At 46.3% G+C, this 27,394-nt stretch overlaps 1 protein-coding gene across 1 annotated transcript in view; it reads right to left on the bottom strand.

Annotated features, from left to right (window-relative positions):
* The window catches only part of CACNA2D4 (calcium voltage-gated channel auxiliary subunit alpha2delta 4), a gene marked incomplete at its 3' end in the record, with an annotated part of 105,701 nt that overhangs the window by 54,570 nt on the left and 23,737 nt on the right, over window positions 1–27,394 (bottom strand). Inside the window, exons 11-25 of the mRNA XM_068697036.1 lie at window positions 25,779–25,892; window positions 24,673–24,751; window positions 22,675–22,808; window positions 19,973–20,050; window positions 18,803–18,883; window positions 16,607–16,681; window positions 15,120–15,206; window positions 11,713–11,784; window positions 7,986–8,047; window positions 7,432–7,499; window positions 7,248–7,293; window positions 5,684–5,781; window positions 4,016–4,109; window positions 3,035–3,130; window positions 1,450–1,577 (exon numbers count right to left, since the gene is read on the bottom strand). Of these exons, the coding sequence (XP_068553137.1) occupies window positions 1,450–1,577; window positions 3,035–3,130; window positions 4,016–4,109; window positions 5,684–5,781; window positions 7,248–7,293; window positions 7,432–7,499; window positions 7,986–8,047; window positions 11,713–11,784; window positions 15,120–15,206; window positions 16,607–16,681; window positions 18,803–18,883; window positions 19,973–20,050; window positions 22,675–22,808; window positions 24,673–24,751; window positions 25,779–25,892 (1,312 nt within the window). The remainder of the gene's footprint in view (window positions 1–1,449; window positions 1,578–3,034; window positions 3,131–4,015; window positions 4,110–5,683; window positions 5,782–7,247; window positions 7,294–7,431; window positions 7,500–7,985; window positions 8,048–11,712; window positions 11,785–15,119; window positions 15,207–16,606; window positions 16,682–18,802; window positions 18,884–19,972; window positions 20,051–22,674; window positions 22,809–24,672; window positions 24,752–25,778; window positions 25,893–27,394) is intronic.

The raw sequence follows: 27,394 nt of genomic DNA, 5'->3' as shown, positions 1-27,394 counted from the left end.
TCTAATCAGCATGAATTTCTTAAGAAACTTGGTGGCCTGTTCTGATCAAAAGGTGAGGCACCTCTGCTTCTCAGGATGTCACATGAAGGGCTCAGAGTCTGCTCTGACAGTGAAGCACAGTGGCTCAGAGGAACTGAATATTATTTCCAGGCACTTCACAGCCATCTTGTATGATTTCATGAATCAGTCTAATCCCAGCTGCTCATGCCTAACGAGACCAATAATCTCCTGCACATTTTAGAGAATAAGGTCTTCAGGGGCAGGCATTACTTCTTATAAAGTGCCTGTAGGGTTTCCAGGCAAATGGGGTCCTGGACTTGATTGAAGTTCCTGACCAATAGCAATGTAATACAAAAAGGAGAGGCAGCTTTTATTCTGTCTTTATCCATGCAAAACTACCTGTGATGGCAAATAAAGCCACATCAAACCACAATCCCAATATTTAGCCAGCAGTAGTAGGGCCTGCTAGGGTCTAGATGATAGCTGTCCTAGGGAGTCCCACAGGGTGTTCCTGCCTGTTTTTCTAAACCACACTGTATTCCAAAGAGCAAATGCTGTTGCATGCAGGGGAGTAAAAGGTCTCTCCTGCCATGCTTTCTCCTCCTCCTTCTTTCTTCACTTGCAATTTGAGGGAGATGTAAGGGTGCTGTGCAGAGAGGGAGGCTTGGGTGGAAGGTTTCAAGTCCTTTCTCTTCCCATCCCTCCCTCTTTACATCCTGGTTCATCTCCAGCCTCCCAGTCTGGTTTTCTCGTTGCTGCTTGCTTTCCCACCCACCAGCCTCCCACCACCGTGCCACAAAAAGCTTTAACAGCTCAAGTGCTGAGCTCCCTGACAGAGACTGAGTGCTAGGGGCCAGGGAGGGCACAGAGGGGATTTCGCCTTTTGTGTAGGAGTCTCACAACAGGATTTTGTTTTGATTTTTTTTTCCTTTCCAGGCTCTTCTGCTCTCTTCCAGCCTTTGAGGAAGTCCTGGCTGGCTCTGCAAGCTCACAGGAACCAACACCCTAAGCAAGAGACGCTGTAAAGCCAATCTTTGCTTTTTCTCTTGTGTTTGAGCTCCTTTGCTAAGGAGGAGGTGCCATATTCTCGTAGCGCGATGGGAAGAACATAGGGCACCAACGAGACACCCTCACCAGGAGAAAACTATGGACAAGCACTCCTCCCTTGTCCCTAAAAAACCTGTCCTGTCCTGCCATGGAAAGCGGTGATGAAAAAAAAAAAGGCCACCCTCTAACGTCACTTCTTCCTGAGTCCCTGCTGACTCCTCATCAGTCCTGACTGTGACTCTGATGGTTCTGACTCTATGCCTCTATGCAGGGTATGCTGAATGCCTCAGTAATTCCTACTGTGCAAGAGTGGCAATAAAGGCTTTGGGCTAAGCGTGGCGTTGGAAGCTATACGTGAAAAACCTTTCTTCTTCTCTCCTCTCGTGTTCAGGCTGAGGTTACCTGCATCATCTTCCGAAACTATGCTGTAGATGAAGCTGCCGGGGGGATGCTCAGCTGCCCGGCGATACCACAGAGGGAAGTGGTCCATGGTGAAGATGCTCTCCTTGTCCTTCCGAGTCAGGAATTTCCTGCCAGCACAAACCAGAGAGCAGCTCTTCATACACTGCATCCCCCTGGGGCTGGCCACCCCCTGGAGCCACTCAGAGCACCTCAGCACCTGCGGGACACCCGCGGGCCCCATGTAACCCACAAAGGCAGGAGCCAAGCTCCGCGCTGGGAACCGCCGTGTCCCCTCAAGCTCCCCGGGGGCCATTCGTGGCCCTCCAGCCGCCATTTTCTGCCGGCAGCCCCGGGGCCATCGCGGCCGCCGCTCCGCCGCCGGCCGCCCGCCAGGTGCCGCTGTTGGCCCGGCCGAGGCCCTCGGCGCCGCCGCTCCGCCGCCGCCCCCGCGGCGAGGGCACGGGGCAGGGCTGGGGGTGAAGGAGACGCTAAGGGCGCTTTAGGCTGCCTGGCCGACGCGTCCCCGTGGTTTTCGGGCTCTCCTTTTGCTGTATGTTTTCTGACAGAGCGCTAATTGCTCATTTATGCAGTGCCTTCCCGTCAGGAGATTCCGAAAGTGCCTCTCCTGTGACAGACCCCTCATTGAGATGTAGTGACTGCGAGCGTTGGGAAGCACTGAACAACTGTGTGGGGTAGGGAGTCATCATGTTAGCTTCCTGTAGCAGGTGGTTTTTAATTCCTCGTCACCAGATCCTGACTACGCTGAGTTATCCTCAGAAACACGAGGACCGTGGCTGTCAGGGAGTGCACATCAGGCACAACGGAGCTCCCTGCCGTGAATATCCAATTCGTATTTGTAGAACTGGGAGACAGCGAAACACCTGGCATGAAGCTGAGGACCACCGCCATCCTGTTTTGTTCCATCTGCTGGTGGTGCCTCTGCAGCCTGGCCTTTTTTTTTACAGAAGTGTGGCCCAGCCTGCACATTCAAAACTCAACTAAAATGAAAACTGTGCCCTTTCCACGTCAAAAAACTCCTCTGAATATGTACTTTTGCCTTGAGGGAGAGGACAAGAGAATGAATCGTATATGACAGATGTCAGTCACATCACTTAATGCATCACTGGAAGGCACTGGGATGCTATGATGGGAGCAGTGTAAGAGTCAGAACAGAATAAAACTGGGAGAGAGGAACTGAGACAGAAAGATCAAACCCAGCCAAGCTGGAACATCACCAGGGCGCTGGAGTGCAGAGCCTTTACACTGCAAAATAGTCCTGGGGGTATAGAGTAATTGTGGACGTTTCCTTGCTTAGATGACTGAACTTGGGCCATAATCGAAGTTTTCCATTTTACAGTGAAATTAACGCACTTTGGGACAGTGTTTCAGGAAAAAAATCCAGAGGACCAGAGAAACATAAAGGGCCCTTACCCTGCCTGCATAAATCAGCACCCATCCCACCAGGGTCTTGCTCCTTTACTTTCTATTTCTGCGTCCCCAAATAAATTTCTAAGCCTGGTGTTAATTTCATGGTGCCCCTTCAGAGACGCTGAGAGAAATCCCTTAATGCAGAGTAGGGACTTACCTGTTGGAAAGTTTCTCAGAGCCCACATACAGAGCACTCCTCATGAGTCCAGCTCGAGTGCCCAGAAATGCCATCTCGACCCCTGCCTCAGTCTCCCTGTGGAAAAGAAATATACGAGCAGAAGCAAACAGTTCTCAGAAGAGCCATCTTTCTGCCTGAGTGATGACTTTAGGCTTAGACCTGTGCCTAGATTGACACCTTTGAAATGTGCTCATTGCATTCTTTTGAAAGGAGGATGTAAGCTGTTGTCTTCCTGCTAGCCCTGCTCTAGGCTGCCTGTACGTAGGTTGAAGCGAGGAAAAAGGACTGCAGAGAGAGAATATCTGTCTCAAAACAAGCACAGGATGGGCAGGGTAACAGACTGGCTCTGTAGATTGATTTGGATGTGTCTTGCTGGAATTATCAAGGGCACAGATGGGAGAGCTACATGGTAGAGAGCCTGCTGCAGTGTGGTGGTATGGCACAACCTTAAAGTAAGAGGTGTGTGTTGGTGTTGGCTGTGTAAGGGTGTGTGCACTGGTATTGGGGTATCCTAGCACAATTGCTCCTGGTTCAAGCTCCATCAGTAGCAGGGATACTGGTAACTGAAACAGGGACAAGAGTCCCATAGCCACACATCTGTGTAAGTTGCATGTTGTCTGCTGAAAGCAGATCTTTGTTCACTGAATCACTGCTGGCCTCCAGTGGAATTCAAACATGAACGGCATTAATATTCTGTTACCAAGAAAAACCCTCACCAAACTAAAGGCTTACGTGAGGAGGCCCAACCTGCTAGAGTCCACTTCTGAGAGATGCTTTTTGAGCTATTTGTAAAGCTATTGAGCTATTTCTAACAGCCCTTTAAGCTGTTTCTAAAGTTTCTTTTATACTTTGAAAGAATCTGTGACTCTTTCAGGCATAATGTAAGCCCATAGCATCTGGATATGCAGGTTCAATGAGGTTCAATGGTGTTTTACCCATATTTGCTTCTCATACACTTACAAGGACATATTGAGGGCTAGTGTTGTCCAGTAGGCTTCCATGGGTGCAGTGACCACGGCATCAAACAGCACTTCCTGGACCAACTCCTCATCACCTAAGGAGGAAGGGGAACAAGAATGAGGAGAGGAAGACATGTGCCCCTCTAGATGCCTTAGATATGGAGCATCTGCCTGGCCCAGGGCACTGGAGCTACATGGCACAAAAAGAGACCTCCCCTTGCAGCGCAGAGAACATGACCTGCCAGCCTGGATGGAGGAGAGCAGAGGAAGAGATGTAATTGCTAAGATCATAACAATGGTTCCCCTGCAAGCTCAGAGGAAGGATTTAGGTTTGAAAGTATCAGCAAATGAGAGGCTTTTGATTGAAGTTACTCATCAGACTTTTGCTCTGGCCTTCTCCTTGATTGAACAGTCTATCTGTAGCCATTGCCTCAGATCCCTGCCTTGACTTTTCTTCTGGGTGCCCCATAGTGAGGACATCAGCTACCCCATTCCACTCAAGGAGCTTTCTTCAAAGCCCCTCGTGACTTCTTGATGGCCTCTACTCTGTTTACCTTTCTCGAGATACCATCCCGTGCTAAACGGCATACTCAAAACTCCCACTTACTCAACCTGCTTCTTTTCTATACCACCCTGTTCACCAGCAGATCTTTCCTTCCTCAGGCCGTGTATGCCTAGGATGTGTCCTAATACTATTTCTTTTTTCCCCACAGAACTTAAAATCTGCAAGGTCCTCTACTCAGCTCTCCCAAAACTTCCTTTCTCCTTCCTGTCTTCTTCAACTGCTACATCTCTTTTCAGTCTTTTCAAAGCTCAGCCAGGAGGGGTCTGTTCACATGGTATAATAGAGAAGCAATTATCGGATTACATTTGTTTTTAGTTTTAAGAGATCCAAATCCTTGTGTCAGAGGTTTCTGAAGCATTATACACAAAATCTTGGTTCAGCACTTGGCACGGCTAAGAAGGCTGAAGCCATGGAGAGTGAGGTGAGCCGAAGGACATCCTAAGGCTAAATTCCTGCAGGGAGCTCCCATGCACAGCTGCCCACCTCTGCCCCTCAACAGAGGTCCCACTCAGCTGCTTGTGTGCCTACACTTCACCTGGAGAGCAGGACCTGCTACAAGGGGTGAGGATAATCATTCTGTAGCTTTTTTTTTTTTTTTTTTCCCAAAAAAAATCAATTACTGATCGTCTTTGGAAAACAGAATTAATAACCTTTTTCTGAAAGACTCCATCTGTCTACACGGTGCAGTGCAGCCCACGGAGGATGCTAGCTGGGGCCCTGGGGAGCAGAATAGTGACGGCAGCTTTCTGGCTCCTCCTGCCAGCCTCTAGCCCAGCTGGTCGATCTGTCTCAAGCATGGTGTGCAGCCCCCACCACACCCCACTCAAGCCTTTCGTCCGTCACTATTTCCTGTGCCGAGACCTTCAGTGAAGTTAAGTTATGTGACAGCTTTGAAATTAAAAAAAAAAATCCTCTGCTGGAGACAAGGAGGTGGATCCTCAGCTCATTTCCACCTGTGAATTCAGCTGGGCTAGAGTTCAGCCCTGCCTGTGGGAGCAGCTGCCAGGGGAGCTCAGTCTGACACCAATCAGTTTCTCACAGTCCCCGCTCGCCCGTGAGGTTACAGAAAACCCCAGCAGGGCCCTTCTGATGGCCAGGACTTACATTCCAGGTCAGGTTCCTCTCCTGTGAGGAAACGGATCACAGCCTCCAGCTGGCTGAGCTTACGGTGGTCGGGATCGATGTCCGTGATGCAGTAAATCCTGGTGGGGAGGGAGAAGAAGCCCCAAAGGGAAAAAAGAATCACAGTCAGATAAACGCTCCACGACAATAACAACTGCAAACAAAAATACAGTGAGAAAGCTTGGGCTGCAAAGATTTTGCTGTAGCTGCATGCCACGGCCACACAAAGCCTAACAATGTGGCTCTGAGTCAACCCTACCAATAAAACCAAACATTAATTAATGGGACTGCTGCACTTAGTAGGGCTGCTGGTGTGTCCTCCAGCTGAAGTTCACAATGCAGCGTGGTTAGCAGTCCCAAATCCTTCCTGCAAGGTCATTTATATTATACACCGAGTAGTGTGTGTACCTGTGTGTCTCTACACAGTAAAGTGATGGAGAGACCTGAAAAGCAGGGGGCTGCATGCAATGTGAGTAACATTGGTTTGGGAGTGGAAAAAAGGAGGCAGAGAAGCCATGTGAGATGAGGAATGAGCTTGCAGTGTGATACGGTGTCAGCAAAAGCTTTCCCAATGGTACACAGCTGTAGGACACGGTTCGGGGAGAAATGGGAGAATGTTTTTCAAGTGTGGGTCTCTGTATGATAAAATAAACCAGCCTTCTAATCCTGCTTCATTTTTGACTGCTTCACTGTCAGGACAAGGGAGAGGAAGGGGTTATGAGAGAGAATTACATCTCATTAATGGACTGAAAGGAATGATTTATGAGCAAGGCCGAAGAGTAATGAATATGTAAAATGTGGTAAGCTGACACCCCAAGCTAGGAGTAGAAGAAGGAGAAGTCACTGCATGTGTCTCAAATGCTCTGCCTATGAAACTTGACAGTGTAATGAGAGGTGTGAAGGGCTGTGGGGCTTCTAGAATATAGTTATTTTGGCTTTGGTACAGGCTGGGTTCATGTGCCTGAGTGTAACTGAATGTTGGGTTCATGAAAATCCCAAACCTCACAGCAATAAATGGAAAGTGCCATGCTTTACCCTGTTTCATGTCCAAACCAAGCAAAACCATAAATTATGCATGCTCTTGAAACAGCGGTCATAAATCACCCCCACGTTCACTAGAAATTAGGTCTAGGCTCAGTTCAGAGGAATGCCAACCAAAAATAAGCTCGGATTTTAAAACATGGTTCAGTGTCTCGCTAACCTTGCTGCAAAATGCACTGACAGGTCTGACATACTGTGGGTTTTGCAACACAAGGAAGAACAAAATGAGTTTGGGTACAGAAGACTGAGAATAAATCTCAGGAGATGTTTCCTGCTGGGGACATCCCAGGCCTTGGTGGGATCTCCCAAGGGAAGAGATGGAACTGAGTTCTGGAGGCACTGCTATCGTACCCTGAGGCCATCAGCTCTTTCTAGGTGCAGTCCCTGAACAGCACAGCTTTTCCTCTGGGCCACTGAGTGTGGTGAACTTGAGCAAAGCTGCTGGGAACTTTGCCAGAAGCTCATGACAAAGTCCAGCGTCTTTGACACGATTTCCTCCACTTACCATTCATTCGCTAAAGACAGGTCTGGCTGGAGCAGGTCGTGCAAACCTGAAATCAGATCATACGCTGAGTATTCAATTAGGTAGCAGACAGAGAGATACAGGCTGGGAGGGAGAAGGGAAGCAGTAAGTTTCAGAGCAGCTACCTTGTCCTTTGGGACAGCAGGGCTGTTCCAGAGCCACCTACCTTCCTCCACAGAAGTGTTCCCCAGCAGAATGTACTCCCCGTGCCCCCTGGATAGCACGACCCCCAGGCTGCGGGCAGGAGGAGAAACAGGGTTTGTCAGCAAGGCGGGGTGTAATCCCAAAACGTGACACTGCATTCCCTGCAGTGATGACCCCTAAAGGTGTTAATTCCCTCCACAGCTATTAAAGAAAAGAACAGCATCGAATGAGGATCAAGTGAGATCTGACTGCAGCCCAGGAGGCTGAGGAACCTGTCTGTAGGGCTGAGACGTTTTTGGTGACTACATTTTTGGCCAAAGATGTAAAGCTCAAATCAACAATAACATGTATCAAATCTATGACAATTTCAAAACATTTTGGATGTGGGAAAAAAAAAAAGTTTAGCTAGATTTTTTTTATCATTTTCAGTTTATGGGATTACGGGAACAAGGCAATCAGTTATTCACACTGCTCTACTCATGAGTCACGTTTTATGACCATTTTAAAGACCAGTCTCCCACCCCTGATGGCAGGCTTCTTGTGCATTGTATTGGTGACGTGTGAGCCCATGCTCACCTGAAGGGTGTGCCACTGATGTCCGTGAAGAAATAATCATTGGTGAGGAAGAGAACTCGCTTCTGGAATGAGAGAAAGAATGAGGGAGTGAGAGACCAGCTGACAGACCCAGGTAACAGTGGTGATGGTGACCTGGGATCCACATCCCCAGGGTTAAGCAGAAGCAGGTGATCATCACCAACACTTTGCACCCCTCTAGGACTGTCCAGAGGCAGGGATGAACATGTGATATTCAGCATATCCAGCAACTCGTGACTTTCAGGGTGCAGGCAGCCACCCTGTCTTTCCATCTAGGTCTCCAGTTCAACCTTTCTTTTCTCTAGAGGTGAGCTGGGAGGAGAGGCAGGATGGACACCCTACCCACTGCATCAGTGGGCAGCTGGGGACAGCTCTCGCCACTCCTGTGGGAAATGCTGAGATTCCTGACACTTCCCTCCATGCCAAACGGGGACAAAACATTAACATATTCCAATTTTGTTAAAAAAAAAAAAAAAACAAAAAAAACACCAGCAAAAGAAACAATTTACATTTTCGAATGAAACAAAAGTGCTGATTCAAATCCAAGACATTTTGATTCACACGAAAATATTTGTTTCAGACTGACATTTCAACTCGAGACATTTCAGATTTTTGAAAGCTGCTTCAGAACCTCAGCTGCTTGCCAGACTGGTCTTTTCCTGTAGGAAAGTGTTGATTTCAGTGGAACTCTTTTCCAAAGGAGAAAAGTTGTTGGAAAATTTTTATTCAACCCTTATGGCAGTATATGAACCCTAATATGTTTAAAATCCCAGCCCCAGCCTGAAAACGAGGTGAGAGGATGTGTGTGGGAGACAGGGAGTGAATACAGAAAGCTCACTGTTCCCCAGGGAAAGCTGCACCTCCTCGGGCCGTGCAGCTGCAGAAGAGGTGCGATGCACAAAGGGCAAAGCCAGCGCCAGCTCCGCAGCGTGCCCTGAGTTAGTGCACATGGCAGATGGGGAAAGGAGATGGGGTTATTTTTTGGTGAGGAGGTGGCAGGCAGCTCAGCCCCTTCTCTCCCTTCTTTCTCCCTGCATGGCAAGTGCGTACTGCAACACAACTGGAGCAGCGGGGGCTGAGGCTTGTGGGAGGCAGGCAGAGCTCTCTTTCTGCAGGATCGGGGAAAGCACAGCCTCCCCAGGACAGCTGTAGGCATCACCGCTCACCCATGGGAAAGGGGAGCAGCAGAGCACCCCGGAGCCAAGCAGGGCCGAGGACAGCCAGGCAGGACTGCGCCACGTGTAGGTCAAGTGCCCGCATTGTGGCTGTTTGAGGCAATCACTCCTGACTAGTGGCCTTATCACTGGTTTGCCACAGGCCTACCATTTGTCCCCTAGCAGAAAGCAAAAGCAGATTTTGCCACCAGATTTCTCCAACGACTGCCCTTTGTCTTTGGACCTTATTTTCCCTCCTGCATCTCACTCCGCTCTCAATACCTCCCCGAGATCAACCCGTGGAATTTCTTTTAAGTGGCTGACAGAATAATTCCTATCCGCTTCACTCAGCCCTTCTCTCTGCTGACTGCCTCATCCTCTCTGTTTGCAGGCTCTGTCAGCAATTTCTTTGTTTCGGCTGCTGCTCTGCTTCATCAGCTACCACAGCACTGGTGGGAATTGCTACGTTTTGCTTCATGTCCCTGCTCCGCGTGTATTCAGATAATAGTAAAATGGTGACTTGCTCAGCTTCAGTCTCCTATTATGCTTCATAAAGCTTGCAGACTAAAACAGGTAATATCTCTTACCAAGGCCACTTTTTGTAGTCTTCTTTTTTTTTTTTTTTTTTTTTCCCTGGGTAGGGGAACAGAAAGATATCCCTAAAATACTGAACTAAAAAGCCACCTTTGAATGACTCAGAAGGTATGTTATTGAGGGTACACAGAGAAAAGATGAGAGAAGAGGTTAAGTTAGAGCAATAAGCAATCTAGACTTACAAAGAATAGATCTTGCTGGAAAACCCTGATTGCTTTTCTGACAGCATAACAAAGATAATGGATGAAGGGAATAAGGGACATGCAATGTATTTGGGTTTATATAAAGCACTTGAAGCAGCTTTTCATGAAATTTTATTCTAAAGACTTAATTAATGTGGACTTAAATAAAATGTGAAGTGAACCAACTGCAGTACTGTAGCCAGAAAGAAGCAGTAAACAACAGTGCATCAGGAGAAAAAGATCTCTTGAGAGGAACAGACAGACTGTATCTTAGGAGCCATTATGTACAGTGATCTGTAAGATAAAATAAATCACTGTTTCTCTGTGTACTGAGAAAAAGTTCCAACAGCCCAAAATATTAGAAAGATGGGACAAAAAGAAGTGAGATTTGGGTTAAAAAAAAAAAAAAAAGAAAGAAGGAAAAAAAAGGAAAAAAGGCAACTGGAAAAAATAGCTAAAAAACATGGAAATTGGGGGGTTGGAACTAGGTGAAGGGGGATCAGAACCAGATATCTTTAAGATCCCTTCCAACCAAACCATTCTGTGATTCTGTGAACCAGAGGCAGTAATTCTGGGTCAACTGTGTGATGGAGAAAAGTTTGAAGGGAGAGCAGAAAAGAAGTTTGGGGCTTCCTGTTCAGAAATATCCTACTGCAGAGAAACGAAGCTCTCTACAGAGTAACAGGGAAACTGTGCTCAAATAATTCAGTGAAGCTCTGGTACTTGGGTAAAAGAAATGATACAAGAGACAAAGGGAATAGAAGTAATTGCTGAACTGATTGGACTGAAACGTGTGTAAGTATTTCAAATGCAGCTGTTGGGGAAGGGCGAATCCATTGACAGTTGATAGTTATAAACACCAAAAATAGAGACAGATAATTTAGTTATAAGGTCTAGCAATACAACCATCCAGGGGAAACAGAGGGGTGTCTTCACTGGGAAAGAGCATAATTTCAGCAATGGCTGAGTACTTGCTTTATTGGAATTGCATGGGAGCAGCTCAGCCAGCCTGATGGCTGAAAAAAAGCCTGTCTACAAAAGATGGAAAATTTTCCTCAAATTTGGAAGACTTCTGGGCAGTTAAACTTGCAGGACTCTGGAATACTTCCTAAGAGGAAATGATGGAAGCCAAATTCTTTGGGAGAATTAAATAAACCCGAATGAAAAAGTAGCAGTGAACCTAAATGTACAAGTCCATTTTGCACTGATTCCAAGGCAAGATGTATAACCCTACATTAGAGCTGGTAGGGAACCTTCAGAAGTCTCCATTTCACTAGGAGTTTTCAGAAGACGCTTGTAAATGTTTGCATAGAAATATAATATCGGACTTGGATAAAGAAAATCTCATTCTGACAGGGTGAAGAACAGTTTTCTTGAATGCATTTGGGTAAGGAAAGGGAGTCAAAAAAAAAGCCTCCAAACCTCTTTCTGTCTAGATCAGCTCAACATGTCTTCCCCTCCTCTAAACTCTTGAAGATCTCCGATTCATTTCACAGCCCTATAAACAATGTACAAGATGATTTTTCGGCTTTGCCTGGACAGAGCAGGGAGCTGTGAGGCGTTTCCAGCACCTTTGCACAGACGGAATGCCGGTAGGTATAAAGAGCACTTCTAACGACGTTCTATTTTATGCCTTTAGCACATGTGTTATATATGCGGTGAAACAATAAAATCCTCACACTCTGAAATGCTGAGCATTAAAACCACATCCTTCATGGTTCTTCAGCATCCATTTCCCCTCCCTTCCCTCCACGTGACCCGAGCCTGATAATTTCTTACCCCCTTATCCACAGGGACCTTCACATCCATAGAGAGGTAGCCCGTTTCCCCATTGATCATGGCAGTTCTCAGCTGCAGAGGTGAACGAGATCAACATTAGCATCTCTGGGCAGAGCAGGACAGGAATTAATAGAGCTGCTTGACATTAATATACAGGGGCTGTGATAGGAAAGAGTGACGGTCATTTTTTTTTTTTTTTCCTCTTCACAGCTTTCTTGCTTCTTTTAAACTGAAAACCTGTTCTCAGTGGTCAGGATCCTTGTTCAGTCAGTAACACGGAATAATAATGGCTTATGCTGAAAGCTTGTTGATATGTCTTTTGAGCTAAAGGAAGGGACCTGGAAGCTATGAAACTGACAGTCCACATTTCAGACTTCACCATTTGGCAGCCAGCAAGTCATTAGCACCGTGCTCCGAGAGCCTGAAAGAAGAGACACCTGAGAAACCCGCTGGCTCCCCCAGACCGAGTACAAAGCTCTTTGGCATCTTTTAAAACTGATTTATAAATTATAGGCTGCATTCAGCACCACTTCTGAGTTCAGCAAAGCAGCTGTTTAACACAGCAAAGCAAGGCTGTGTGATAGCCAGGGAGGCAGTGAGAAGACCACTTCATTCAATTCAGGTTCCAAAGGCAAAATGTAATTTTCACAGTGACTCCCAGCCTCTTGCAAGAATGAGCCAGGGAATTTTTCCATAAGTGCAGAGGGTTTGACTTCAGGTCCAGCCTGCCAGAGCATATCAGCCTATTGCTTCAGCCTGGATAGAAAAAAAGGTGGGAAGTAGCTTATTCATTCACACAAATTGCTTCCGTACTTCCAGAGACAAGCTTCCATTCAGGTGCTGGCCAGACTCAACTGCAGTTGCTTTACAAGGCCACAGCTCTATTTATTATGGCTGTTTGATGTGGGTTATTTACAGACCTAGAATATAAAGCCTGTGTTTTCCAAGGCCCATGTCTTGGAAATCAAAACACGGCCTGGTTCTGTAACTCCTTTCTTGCTAAGAGAGTTTGACCTCCTGCCAGAGCCACGGCATGCTCTGTTCTGGCCTGAACAGCCTGCGGCAATTTCTCTGGGTTCTGGGTTTAGTTCGGTTATTGCTGTTTCATCCAGATCTTCTCGAATGCCAGCCATCTTTCCTTGCCCCACGAGGCAGTGGAGAAGTAAACCAGTGGATATGAGATGTCCTTGGATCTCCTCAGCTCCAGCGCCAGGCCTGTGCCCAGTGCTGAGGTGACAGTGTCTGTAGGTCAGTGGCACAGCCCAAGCTTGCTGCTTCTTCCTCGACAGCTTCTCCTGCATGGAGAACTCAATCAGCCACAGTCCCGGTGTCTAGGAGTCCCTGTAATGCTCAGTCCTCATTACACAGGACACTCCTGGCAGCGGTCGGCCTTCACTTTGACAAATGTGTAGCCGAATTTGGATGGAGGGGTTGTTTGCTGCTGACTCCTTTCCCCTGTCTACTCATGTGGTTTCAAACCAGCACAGACATACGGTTTACCTGGGAGCTCTCATAACATCTAGGTGTTTGGCCACTCAGTCTCAACTTCTTTGCAGGCTAATTTCTTCTTCAGATGTTCTGTCAAGGCTGCAGAAACTTGTTTGGGTGGCAGCTTCCAGACTGCTGGGCAGGACCCCACAATCCCTGGTCCCTTCACGCTAAGAATAGCCCCGTGTAACTTTAAAAGCAACCCCAAACTTCCTTGCTGCCCAGCTGCAAATAGCACTGTTGTACATGAATTTCTGTTTTACAGACAGTGCCGTGTTCCCTCCCTTTTTTCTTTTCAGCAGCTGGCTGTATTACACATCATTAGCACTTGGGCATATTTTTCCAGTCTGATTTTGCTGCTTATCAGTGTTGCTGAGATTATACTGCAACTGATGTTGAGTCTGTCATTGATCTAATACCATAGCTGCAAATCTGAGTGTTGAAACGTTGGCATCTTTCTGCTGCAGTGGGTGTATCTTGAGAGACTCTCAACTTGCTGAAGTCACACTGCAGATATCAGTGACTGCAACCTTTCTTTCTTCTGGAAGATGCAGTACAGGAACACAAAGTGGCTTTGTTTTGTATGCCTCTTTTGATGTATAGTTTCACTCTGGATAATTTTATTCTGATTGCCTAAGGGCAGAAACCTTACACTGCATCATATCTGCATTCAGGTATCAATGCTTTTTTTTTTTTTTTTTTTAAATGTTGTAAAATAGCAAACTGTAGAGAGGAATATCTCTAAAAGCATCTTCAGTGGCAGAGCTGCTAGAAGACATTAGTAAACCCAGAAAAAGACATAGATAACCTGTCAAGATCACTGCATGTAAAATCTCTTATTTTTGTCTTACTTTCTGTGTCTCACACACAGTCCCGTTGTGTTTTCTTTCTCAGTCTGCCACCCTTCCACTTGCTGAATTCTGCCGGTGAGACCCTTTCTGCTTGCCCTGTGCTTGCAGCAGTAGCTGCTGTAATCCTCTTGCTGGACACTTCGCTTGTCCCACCTGTTTGTGTGATATGTATAGCATCAGATCCCTTTATCTCAGCAGTCTCCCCTGTAATCCAGAAACATGTCCCACAGCTAATTCTATCTTACTCCAAATTAATTTCTTACCATAGCATCTTAAGTAGCTATTCTCTCCTAATTCTTCTGAGTAAAAGAAAGCCAGCTACAGAGGAACCTCTCTGCCTTCTCGTTGTATCTGGGTACCCAGTTCTGAAACACTGCAACATGCAGCTGTTGGGGTGCACACTGTTTCTTGCTTACTACTTTTTAATAATTTTGCTTGAGAGAGTAAAAAAGGGATTTTCTAGCCATTTCCCTCTGTCTGCTATTGTTTTCACTGCTTCCAAAGATATGCAATAAGGTGTTTTCTGGAAAACTGTTTTTGTCAAGTGTTTATGTTCCTTATGCTTTTTGTCTATTACCAGAAGTGACCACAAAGCTTAGTCTCTTTTGGAACTGCACTTTCTTTCTTGCTGCAGATCTCATTAGTTGAGCGGTTTCAGCTCTATCTCACATACTACACAGATGGGCAACATCATGGGATGCCTCCATACTCCTGAGCTATTTTGGCTTTGTGTTAAGCTATGTGCAGAGGTGCAGCTGCCAGCACCGGCATGTGGGCCAGGTACAGACAGACCAGCTCCTTGGAGCATCCTCCGACTGCTTCTTTCCTCCTGCCAGCACTTTCTCTCCCTGTTCCATTGGAAGGAAAACTTGTACAGAGAAGGAAGGCAAGCACTTTGTAGGTGAGCATCAGTCTTGTCCTCTTGTAGACTACCAGTCTCTCTTAGTCAAGGGCCAGTTCTGCACAGAAAAAACAGGAGTGCCCTTTCCTTCCCCCTCATTCCATGCAGGCAACACAGTAACCGAAAGAAGGGGCTACAAAAGTCTAAATTCACTTCCTGATACTCACTATTTCATCCTGGTCTTCCCATTCCACTTCTGAGAGATCTACACTGTTGTAGTTTGGCTTAGGCTTCAGTTTCTTTCCTTCTTTATACTGGCATTTATTAAAAAAAAAAAAAAAAAGAGAGAGAGAGAAAGAGAGAAAATAGGGAAAAGAAAAACACCCCAGTAAATGGTAGATAACTTTTTAAACTAATCCTTTAAGAACTTAATATTAATTTATAATTTGAAAAATACGCATTTTTCAGTCTCATGTATTCTCTGACTGGGAAGCAGTGTTTGGGTGCAGGTACCTTCTCAATCCCATGCCACATATCTCTTTATGCAAACAGTGCAAAGCTGGGAGGGTTCAAGTGGGAAAGGTTGTTTCAGGAGCAAGGGACAAGCAGGAACATAGGTGAACTTGCAGGTAAAAGTTACAGCCTGGTTTGCGAGAATATTCAGCTAAATAGATCGGTACAATATGCTTGCCTCCAGGAAATATTTTTTTTTCCCCACAGCTAAGAGTGTAATCCCATTAACACTATAATACCAGCAGGAGATCTTTCCTGATGGGAATTAAGCTTTAGCTTCGCTGACAAAAAAGTAGGCTTTTCACCTCAGGTTAACTGATGGAAGAGAGCTATTTCCCTCTAATCTTACTGGTGAAGAAAAAGGTGTGAAGTAGACTAAGAGAGGCCAATTTCAGGTGGAGGATAAAGCAACGACCTTGCCTAGCTTTGCTTTGCCTCATCCTGGCAACATGATGTGAAAGTTCTCCTCACATAGTGAAGTAACTACCCAAGTCTGAGGTCTCTCTGTGCAAAGCTGCCTTTATGAAGACAGCTGGTGTGAAGCCCTTGTGGCGGCAATTCCTCTTGCCAGTAACCACATTAACACCTATAAGCTGTGCGCATGGAGATTTGTGCAGACAGGCACGTGTATGAAACAGAAAACGTATTGCATGCCCGGTAAGAAAGCCTGTAGTGTGTTTGCAGATATGTGCAGGCTGGAGTTCCAGGTGGCACCACGAAGGAGAAACGCCCTTGTGTCCACTCTGACCCTCAAGTATTTGCAGCACATTGGTCCCTAAATTGTTTCTGACATCCCATGTTACCAGGATTTGTGTTACTCCACCTTGCTAGCCTCAAATTCCCCAAATTTCCAACGCTACAGCTGCTGGGCAGCTTCTAGTGGGGAGATACCCATGCTGAACCTTCCTGTAGGAGATGTGCCTGAGTGAGGGGATTTGGTTCTCCAGTGGAGCCTTGCATGCATGTGCCCACAGTACAGCAAGTGCCCAGAAATACAGCACCCACATACAGAGAAGGCAGGCGGGGTACCTCCTGCTTCACACACGTGTATACATAATATGCACCTATGGGTGTGGCATTGATTTCTCTGGCCCTCATATTCCTAGGGCCCATATATCAATAAAACATGAGAAATCAGGATCGTCCCTGAAAGCTGGTGTTCCCGAGTCAGCAAGGATTCCCAATTTACTGTTACACGTACCAGAGGACGGAGGTCTGGGTGAGAAAGGATGTAGCCGTTGTTGGTGTTCAGAAAGGCGTAGCCGTGGACACCCAGCTGGAGGAAGAGAATAATTAGCTCTGCTTTAGCTAGAAGCACCGCTGTGTAGTGGCTGCTGCTGATACCCTGGCCCCATCAATATTCAACAGGATTTTCTTTTTAAAGATATCGACCAGCAGAAAACAGGCTCCATCCCAACCCTTTTATCCCTGCATTTCTGGCTGCTTGGAGAAGACTGGCTGTGCTCGGGTGCACACAGGGATGGGCAGGTAGCCCATCTTTGCACGCAGGCAGGGAAAGACACCCTCTTAGAGCCTGACCAGCCTCCTTAGCAAATACCACCAAGAGATTTCCATGAGAGCAATTATTCAGATCAAACCCATACATAATACAAATTCCAGCTAAAGCCTGAGTTGCTGAAAACCCATGGATAGTCCATGCTTGCCAAAATATGAGGTGTCTCAAGGAAAACAAGAATGGTGAAGTTTTCTATCTTCAAAAAAAGCGTAGCAACTTTATATTCCTATAGAAACAATCCTGGAGGGATAACAACAGGGAAGCAGGGAGGTAAGTCTTTCACAGTCCGCCTGCACTTTTTTGGAGGGAATGAATTACATATCACACATATGCCAGATCAAAACTCTGGACTTTATATGAAACATTTTTTTTTTTTTTTTTTTTCAATCACATATTGCTCAACTCAGTGTGGCAGAATGAATCCAAGGCGTTGGATCAGGACTATGGCAAACTTCCTTGTTGGCCTATTAAAGATGAAATTTCCCAGCCCAATAAGTGGGATCATAAATGTATGAGCTCTCAAGGGCTTTGGAACCAGTCCTTTGTAGCACATATGCCAAAGGATTCAAGCTGAGAATATGAGGTTTATGAACCGGTCTGGAACTGAAAGAGCTTCTGGGAAGTCATGTCCTGCCTCTGATGTAAATAAATCCTTCAAATAATTTTCTCTTCTTCCATGGCACTACTTGGAGGAAAGGACAGTGTCCCTTCTTGGCTCAGAATAAAACTTATTGTGACATATGTCTTTTGAGTGACACAGGGGAAGGAAGATGAAAAGGTATTACTAGTATTCTACAGAAAATAAACGTGTATAAGAATTGAAGCTCCTAGACAAGACTTCCCCAAGCCTAAACCAGCTAGCTTTTGCCTGCTGAGCACTTGCACCCTGATGCTCTCGGTTCCTGGGTTGCCTGAAGGGCCATTTTCAGCAGCTACATGCAAATAGTCTGCAAATCCTGAATCCAGATCTGGAAGCACAGCGCAGATGCATAGCTTCTGACAGCACTTGCAGTCCTGCAGGTCTCTAGTGATCAGGTTTTGGACAACTGCCTAACTGGTAGTTGTTGTCTAATAGTTATTTAAGAGAAACTGAAAACTTGAAATGATGGCTCAAACTGCCTGATAACTTTGGCAATCCTCAGATGTGCTTGGTCTCCTGGTATGGAGAAAGATCGAGCAAAAGGTCACTGCACACAATTAACAGCAGAAACCAAACTAAATAGTGCATCTCTGGGGTGTTTTCCTATGGAGGAACATGAACATACATGTATATATATTAAGATATATTGATTACAGAGCTACAAGTAACTGTTGGACTAAATTCTGGACAGCAAATACACTGTCTAGGTACAGCAACAATGAGTGAGAGCCAACCTCCTGTACACTGTCCTGCCAAGAATTCTTCATGCTGATGTGGAGAAAAAGACCTTCTGATACGGCAGAACAGTTCGGTCTCTGAAATGAATTCAGTACTGTTTTTCTGCCAAGAATATTGACAGTGAAACTTGTTTATTTTTTGCCAGCTGGTATGGCAGCTGTTGTCCACTGGGAACTGGCAATAAAACATTACTTCTTCTGAGACAGGCTATCAGATCCATATCATCTCTGAAGGATCCAAGCTGGTGACCACAACGGTGCAAAGACTCTGTGACCAGTGGTGAATCCACTGGATCATCCAGTCCTTGTGTTTCTGAAACAAGCTAAGCCTTTCTAGTGGTGAATGATTTCATATGTATTATATGCACCACCACATCCAACCGCTCCTGCTTTATGCTCATACTTCTTCCTACAGGAGGAGGAATGATTTTTCAGAATCATGCCCGTGGAAGAATGCCTAGTGACTTTGCTGTGTACAATAAAATTGCCTTATCTCAGTCTTACCTTATACCGTGGAGCAAGTTTTAACAACTCCCTCAGGGGCACGTCAGAGCCCACCACACCCAGCAGTATGCCGTGAGATCTCTTGAAAACAAAGGAAAACCCATTTTCAGAAGCAAAACTTCAGTAGTGTTCTGCCTGAACACACACTGTTGCCTTCCTACTGACCTTTCTTCTGTTCTCTCTAAGCTTACGCACATTCATTCAAAGCCAAATAACATACTGTTTGTGGAGAGAAGTATTTCTACTACCCAATACTAGTCTGCATTTTTGGTAATGATTCAGAAGTAATATAAAATGACTGGCAACAAGATTTGATGGCAAAAATCTGCATTCAGTGTGTGTAAATAACAAAAAGGACAAGGCAAGCATGCAAAGAAATTTAGCAAGCAATTGCTCACAGGACCTAGATGAAGACTTTATTCCTCATACAGCAATGGTGAGGTAGCAGATGCCATTTTAAAATGATGCTGAGAAGCTAGAAATGGTACAGAAAAGACTGTCTAAAGGGTTTCAAAATGCGCTTATCAAAGACACCAAATTTTTTCAACCTTTTTATCTTATCAAAAGAAAGACAGGGTTGACTGTATTGCAGTGTAGAAGATGCTTCCTAGGAGAAAATACCAAGGGCTATAGGGTTTTTAATCCATCAGAGAAAGTCATTATGATGGGAAAGTGAAGCCAGACAGACTCAAAGTGGAATTTGGACACCAGTTTTTAACAGGGAGTGAGAAACCACAATGGAGAGCTCAAGGCTGGATGCCTTTCTTCAATGACACTTTTGCCAAACACAGGTTATTGGGCTCATGAAGGACTGTCTATGTGAAATGTAGAGGTCTGCAATAAAATGTACAGACTAGACAAGGTAATGATCCCTTCCAGCCTGAAACTTTATGAGTCTGTGAATTAGGCTGGGTTTGAAAATGGAAGGGATAAAAAGAGGGAGAAGTGTCATATTTAAGAGGTATTTGGAAGAAATAGCATTCAGAGGAAATGGCAGGCTATCATTTCAACAGACAAGTTATCATCTGCACATCCTGTCCAAAGTCTGCCATGGTCCCTGAAGGCCAGGCGGTCTGTCAGAGGTGCACTGGCTCTAAAACCCAACAAAGGTCTGCAGCAGCCCTCCAGCTCTGCTGGCGGGAGGCAGAGCAAAGCCCACGTAGCACTCACCGTCTCGTTCTTCTTGCTGAAGACCGGCATAGCCACCGTTGTCATGAGCAACAGACTTTGAGCCTGAGATGCAAAGAGCTGCCACAGAACAAGGAGCCGTGTGTTAGCAGGTGCAATACGGCAGATAACCCGAATGAGAGGCGCTGGAATTCCCAGGGAGCCCAGATGTTGGGTACAAGCAGACACCTCCTCGCCTCCCACGCCCCTCCGAAAACAGATGGCAGCACTTTTCAGTACTCTGTATCCAAGAGGCTCGTGGGATGGATGCTTGCTCATGTGGGGTGATGCGGATGGGCTGAAAGCCAGCGAAATGTGTTGAGAACCTGTAGAAATGGTGGCACCACGTATACCCACCATGAGCAGGAGACATTAAAGAGCTGTTTTGAGGAGGAGTCAGTAATGGGTGTGTAGACATGGGTGCTTATGCAACAAGTGTAAAAACCACCAACACATGGAGCACAGAATGAAGAAAAACAACACAAATATGAGCAAAATCACAAACAGCATATTCTATATTGCAGACACATGAATAGCACGAATGAGAAACAGCACAGGCAAATATTTAAAGGGCACAAATACACACACAGCCTGCTTATATAAACTTGTCACTCAGGCATCTAAGCATAGGAAAGACGGAGGCAAAATCATGATACAAACAGGTACAACACAGTGAGCTGTCTCTACAGCAGACACAGGACATGCACATGCAGTGGGGTAGCAGAGGCTCCCAGTACTGCAGATGCTCTAAAAACACACAAGAAAGGAGGTAAAACAGGCAAGACACATGCACAGAAGTCTCCCAAATCTGCCTAGCACTAAAAAGGGTTTATTCCCTCAATGCCAGTGGCATCTCCCTTCCATTTCTCCTTTAGTCAAGTAAGCAGCAAGGCCAGAACTGGCCACTATCTCCATTCGTGTGCATGCTAGGAGCCATAAAGCAGCCTGCCAATGATCTGTGCAGTTGCCTGATGGAGATTTGAGCCTGGTATCTTGAGTTATCGGTCTGGATGCTTCTGAGTGGAAAATTCCCATTCACAGCAACACTCCTGCTAACACACACCAAGTAACTGTGTCCAGCACTTACCAGACACGTGGAAGAAGAAATCCAGTGAGCTAAGCTACTGCACAACACGGACACCCTTACTTTGGACCCACAGCACAGCTCTCCAGTACATCCAGCACTGCCTGTCCTCTTGCTGGTGTAAGAGGGCTCCTTGAGAGCTGCAGCCCCCCGCCCCCCGATGTACAGGCCAGCTGTGGCTGTGAGCGCTTGCACCAACACACCGACTGGCACAAGGGGAACGGCACGCTCACAAGACACAAGGGAGCAGTTACCTCCTCAGACTGTGGCAGCTAGTGAGAGACACGGATGAACAGACGAATGAGTACATGAATGGAGGAATGAATCAAAGATGGGGAGGTGGGAGCGGAGGAAGAGAATGGCACGCCAAGCCAAGAAGAAATGCAGCAAAAAAAGTGCAACAAACAAATCCCTGCTGCTGCCTTGGTAAATGTAGCACCCCACACCAGTGCCAGGGATGGCATGTTTACTACTGGAGTAAACTTGCTGGGGAGCTGGCAGCATTTCTGGAGGTTGTGCTTAGCACACTCAGTACCATTTTCCACCTCTTCCTTGGGACCACTCCTGCAGCAGAAGGCAACCCCACATCACCCTCACAGAGCCAGTGTGCCATGACTGCAGCCCCAATGGTCAGCCACAGCACAGAGGTTGGGGGCAGCCTCTTCACACCAGAGTCTCCTGAAAATATTTTTCCCCCCCCAGGAAAGCATACGAAGTGTCAAGGTTTGTTTCTGGAGTAGGGGAACCTGACTTCTGGTCAGCTCTGTCACAATTACATGGAAATCTGTCTGTGGCAAAGATGCCAGCATACATTTCTGCAGTGTAAAAAGGGATGGAGATGAAGATTGAGGAGCACCTTCTATCTGGGGAAGTGCAGGGGAAGGCACCTTCAGTGATGATCTCCTTTGTCCTTCCCATTGTTTCTTTGAATTTCAAAGCTGCCTTGGCAATAAAACACCACGATGGCACTAGTTTGTGGTCCCAAGGCCTGAAGTCTTCCCTTAGGCCAGGCAAGGGGCACTGGGAGCCCTGACTCCCTGGTCCCATTTCCCTCCCAGGAGGCAGCACATGCCCTTTACACAGGGGCTCTGCAGGGGTTGACCTTGCATCCTGCTAGCCCAAGGAATGAGGGAGTGACAAACTGAGACCTTATCTCTGACCGGCACTGTGCAGTTAGCTGCTGGGCTGAGGGAAATACATCTCTGTGACCCATATCCTGAGCCGTAAATAGTCCTTTGTGTGAATAATCCTTTAGAAGGTTAGCCACCTTTTGCAGGAGCACTGCTTAAGTCATGCTGTGTCTGTGTGATTAGCCCTGGGCTCCTGGGTCACTGCAGGTCCAGACCTGAATCTACGCATATCTCAACTCCAGGAGCAAGCAGAAAAGAAATATTGCCTGTCTCAGCACAGCCAGAGACCAGTAACTTCTATCAATCAACCAGCTCCTGGTTTTACGTAAATGTCAGGACTCCATTTAGGTTCTGACACACATAAGACATTGAGATGGGAAGCTGGAGCAAGTTATATGCCTGCTATACTAGCTGAATGCCTAACACCTTTGCCAGTTTGGCTCATAGGCCCTCCTGTTTGCTGACTACAGGCTTGTGCTGTGGGTTCTTACCGCACTGTCCATGTAGGCCTCGGTCCAAATAATGTCATGGTCATGGTTGATGACCATGGGACGGCTGAGCACGTGCAGGTACTCCATCACGTTCTCCTGGACGTCTGCCAGCGTGGAGATCTGAGTGTAGTAGCCTTCATGGAGAAACAGAGCTGTGAGTCCCTCTTCTGACATATCTCCCATATTTATAAATAAGTGTCTGCACAAAGTCAGAAAATGGGGTGCCAAAGCCTGCATCTGCCCAGACAGTTTAGTCTACTTTACAAAAAGTGCCCTGATATGCTTTGTATCCACACTTTTCTGTGGATACAACTTTCTGGGGAAGTCTAGAGTTTCAAAACACTGTCTCTGTTCTTCTCAGGACACTGGACCAATGCTCAAGACCAGAGTCACAATATAATCACAATCATGACACACAGGTGTAAAAGGCTGGTTTAGGTCTTAGGCAAAAATATCCACTAACCAGGCTGCCTATGGTCCCAAAATCCAAACATATGCAAAGTATTCTACCAGGCTGCCTGCTTTCCCTGTCCAACTTCTCTTCCAGAGTTAACAGTACAACAAGGAGTACAATGGAAGAATGTCTTCAAGTTATCAAAGGACTGTCAACAATAGCTGGTAAGAAATGTTAAAACAATGCAATATCCCAAGGACTCTTGTCCTGCTTCTCACCAGATGGATCTGATTGGTTGCACTTGTAGCACTGAGTATGCCAGATACATGGAAAAATGATGTTATCACTAGGAAATCACTGCCATGTGAAAAGACTCATGATTTGATAAGCCTTGTGATGTGGAAACATTTTGTGTGCTTGAAAATGAGGACTACAAGAGCTATAAAATGTGTTGAAACAGAAGAGCCAAAATCAGTGAGCCTTCCTTGGAGATCAAGTTTGCTAAGTGAGAATTCAAGTGCTAAGAGCATATTTTTTGTTCTCAAGGAGAATCCATTCTCACATTTTATGGTGAAACAACAGCACCATGAAATCCCTGTCTCTAATGTTATAGCTGCATGTGCTATCTGAAATCCAAGTATTTGTTTCATCTAATAAAAAATAAAAACGTTACATGTGATTCATAGCACTAACAGATGAACCTTGGACATCCCCAGCTCACGTACACACGGGCCAGCAATTCTTGTCTGTCGCATATTTTCAGTAGCAAATGTACCAATGCCTTTCATAGTCTACTGGAGACACTGCAGAGATGGAGAGACAATACTCCTAGCTAATCAGCCCCCAGCTTCTGTCTCCCTTTCCTTTCCCCGTTGAAGAAGGATACTGACGTAGGAAGCATTGCAGGTTGCTGTCCATCTACAGATACACCAAGGCCAAGTCATGCCCAGACAGGGAAGACTCTTTTCTCCCCCTCTTCTTTCACCTTTGTGGATTCTAATAGAGCTAACTGGACTTTCTAACTGGCCCCAAATGCATAAGGATGATTCACCTACTCTGAATGGACTTTCCTATTCATGCTGGCTACAGAGGATATTGGTTTGGGGGCAGGATTAACAAGCTGTCCTGGTACCTCGGTGAAACCACTGGCACAAAAAGAATTTGGCAGGGGTACAGGGGTTAACCCACAGACATTGTGAAAAATGCTGTAAAACCCTTAAAAAAGATGTTTGTTTTACATCTCAGCCAAAAGACATCAGGCTTGCTGACAGAGGTTTAGACAGCTTGTCAAAAGCCAGCAACCGGGACACAATAAGCACAGGGTCTTAGGTGGACCACAGCCAGCATGGATCTCAGTCACAGTGTCCCTTGGCACCAAGACAGGAAAATGTGGTGGCTCAGCACTAAGGACTTGTGTTAGTTGGACACAGGCACACTCCACGCAGACTAGCAGGGGCTGCTTTTTCCCTAAGACATCTTCCAGCTGAGGGAAGCTATGCAGAAACGGGCCCCAGCTATGGTGGGGAAGCCTTGGAGGGGCCCAGGGCCCCGTGGCTGAGGCCTACAAGTGACGTGAGTGACTGGGGCTGATGCCAATAGCGCACCTTTGTTGTTGCAGGCGATCCATTTCACGTTGGGGGCAAAAGTGACCTCCCGTCCGATGAGGTAAGTGAAAACCCGGACCTGGGAACAAGAATGCAAAGGTAGCCTCAGCAGGCCGCCACGTTTGACACCCTGCCATGCGCTGGTGGTGCAAGGCAAGAGCTCTGCCTTCACGCAGAGATGGAAGCTTCTTGCTCCATTTGTTTTGCATTTTCTGGGCTGGAGCTTCATTTCCAATTACAATAAGCTCGGAAAGCCAAGTAGCACCCGGGATCATCTGCATAATAAGCCAGGGCTGCAAATTCTGTTTGATTTTATGATAGCAGCTCTGCCAGGCACTCAGCAACCACATGCAGAGAGGTTTATAGCTCACAGGAATCCTTCACCCAGGGGAACAGCTGGCCACGTGAATCATTTAAAGCAAGTTTCACCGTTTCTCGTGTTTGACCAACAACAAAGGAGTGAATCCCGAAATAAACAGCTCCAACAGCCCTGTGCTCTGGTCTTTCAGCAGGCTGCTTCTCTCCCTTTGTGCATTGCTGTTAGCTAGGATGAAGTAAACAAATAAATCAGGAAGGCTTAGGATGAGCCTGGTCTATCCCACTTTCACAGTCTGCTCTGTAAATACAAGCCTGTAACCGCAGACCTCAAAGCAGATAGGGCTGGAAGGTACCTGGAGAGATTCTGTGGCATTCCCCTGCCCACCATAAGGACTGGTAATAGCCAAACCTTTCCCAGACAGGACCAATTACACACAGTCCTGGAGGGGATTAAAATTCTTTGCAGAAGTGTTTTGGTTTTGTTTTAAAATACTCAGTTCAGTCTTTATAATCTTATCAGAAGAACGCTTTGCTTGCCCACACCTGTGGCAAATGATGTGTATGAAAAACAACCTGCCCTGACCTACAGGTACCCATTTGTGATCCCAGCACCACTAAAATCACTGCAGCAGGCTCCTGCCTGGCTGCTTTTTATTGTGTTTACAGCAGGATGCACGCGGGTGCTGGATGCTCAGCTCTGCCAGCATCCTGGCTCACCCTCTTCTACTCCCAGCAAAGCAGGATAGCATCTTTCCTCGCCCTTTCTATTTGTCACTTCCCAGACAAACCTTCCGATCTGGCCAGTTGTACTTTTCAAACACAGCTTCATAATCCTCCACAGCTCCGTCTGTGATCAGCATGATGGCTTGGTTACACAAGCCTCCTTGACCGGCGTCTCTGAACTGCAAGCAGAGTGGAAGAGCATTAGTTATCTCAGCACAGGCCCCTTCTGTGTCACTGCAGCACATTTATTCATGATGGGCCGGATCCCGACTTCCTCTTGCAAATCTCATGCTGTGTTCAGAAAGATCTCTGCTTGAAAAAGGACAGTGTTTCGATGCTGCATATATTATTATTTTTTTATTATTATTTCTACAGCCTTTCCTAGCACATGTGGACACAGGAGGCTTTACAAAAATAAAATAAGAAAAAAGAGCTGTGGAGGAAGGGTTTGATTCCCTGCTGCTTCACAGCTTGTGCAGTCACATTCATTTATGCAAAATGGCTGTAGACTGACCATAAACACTGCCATTCTGATTTGACAGCAATAACTGTCATTTTTTATGGCAGAAAATGCGAGAGGAGGGGGGAATCAGACTCTATTTCAGGGTAAATCCATCAATCTGTCAAAAAGAGCAGAGAAAAGCAGGAAAACATGAAAAAAGAAGGCTGCTGCCATCAGCACCGAAGTAGGTTATGAATGTATCCGACAGAAAGACCACACGCTGTAATCAGAGAGGACGTTATCTCTGCATAAGTGGCATTTAAGGTAGAGGTATGCTAGGACTCTGGTGCAAACACCAGTGCTCTGTTTCCAGAGATGCAAGGGGAAGTTGAATGGGTGTGCTCTAAAGCGCAAGCCAGCAGCAGCCTCCTTAGCTGGGAAAAACAGCCTTTGGCTGCTGCTTATCTACAGCTCCCAAACGCAGAGCCTGTGCCTCTCGTGCCCTCGGGTACACTGGCTGCGGAGATCTGAGCTCCCCATGCAGCACCAGCAAAGGTGTTGAATTAGCAGCCACCAGAGGAGGTAGCAGAAGGCATCAAGGAACAGAAGCGAGGACTTTGCTGTGGCTCCTAGCTCTGTGTCAGCCTGCACTTCTTTCCCTTGCACAGAGCCTCACTGCTTCCGTGAGCAAGGAAATGGGATGGAGAGCATATGGGACACTAATTGAAGGGTGACCAGGTTTACATCAAACTGCCGCAATTTTATGGGGAGAGCATAGACATATCTTATAAATCAGGAAAAGGCTTCCAAGTGGCAAGACCAATTGCATAAAATGAAAGTGAGCACTGGACAGAACAGCATGCAGGGTGTGAGCTGGATATTGTTAGGTGTTTCAGGTTTCAATTCACAAATCTCTCCTGGTTTTGTAATGCTATTAGGACAGAAGGCAAGTGTGATTGCCAATATGGTTCACTGTGGTTCATCTGCAGATTAACATCATAACCATCGATACTGGGAAGCCTCCTGCAAGTCCAAATTTCCTCAGTCATTTCACCACTCCTTTCATTACCTCTGTGTTTATTCCTCTTTATAAAATACCAGGTTCAGTGTTAATGTCACCACAATGTCTCCATCCACTGCCATTTATGTCAGCAGTCCTGCCTTCTTCAACATTACACTTATCATCAGTGAAGTACTTGTTACTCTACTCCAATGATCGTGGATTCAACAGTTTCTGAA

This window comes from Anas acuta, chromosome 1 (genome assembly GCF_963932015.1).
Source record: "Anas acuta chromosome 1, bAnaAcu1.1, whole genome shotgun sequence".
NCBI classification, from domain to species: domain Eukaryota; kingdom Metazoa; phylum Chordata; class Aves; order Anseriformes; family Anatidae; genus Anas; species Anas acuta.
The sequence above is the reverse complement of the archived record's forward strand: the minus strand, read 5'-3'. Positions and strand labels throughout refer to the sequence as shown.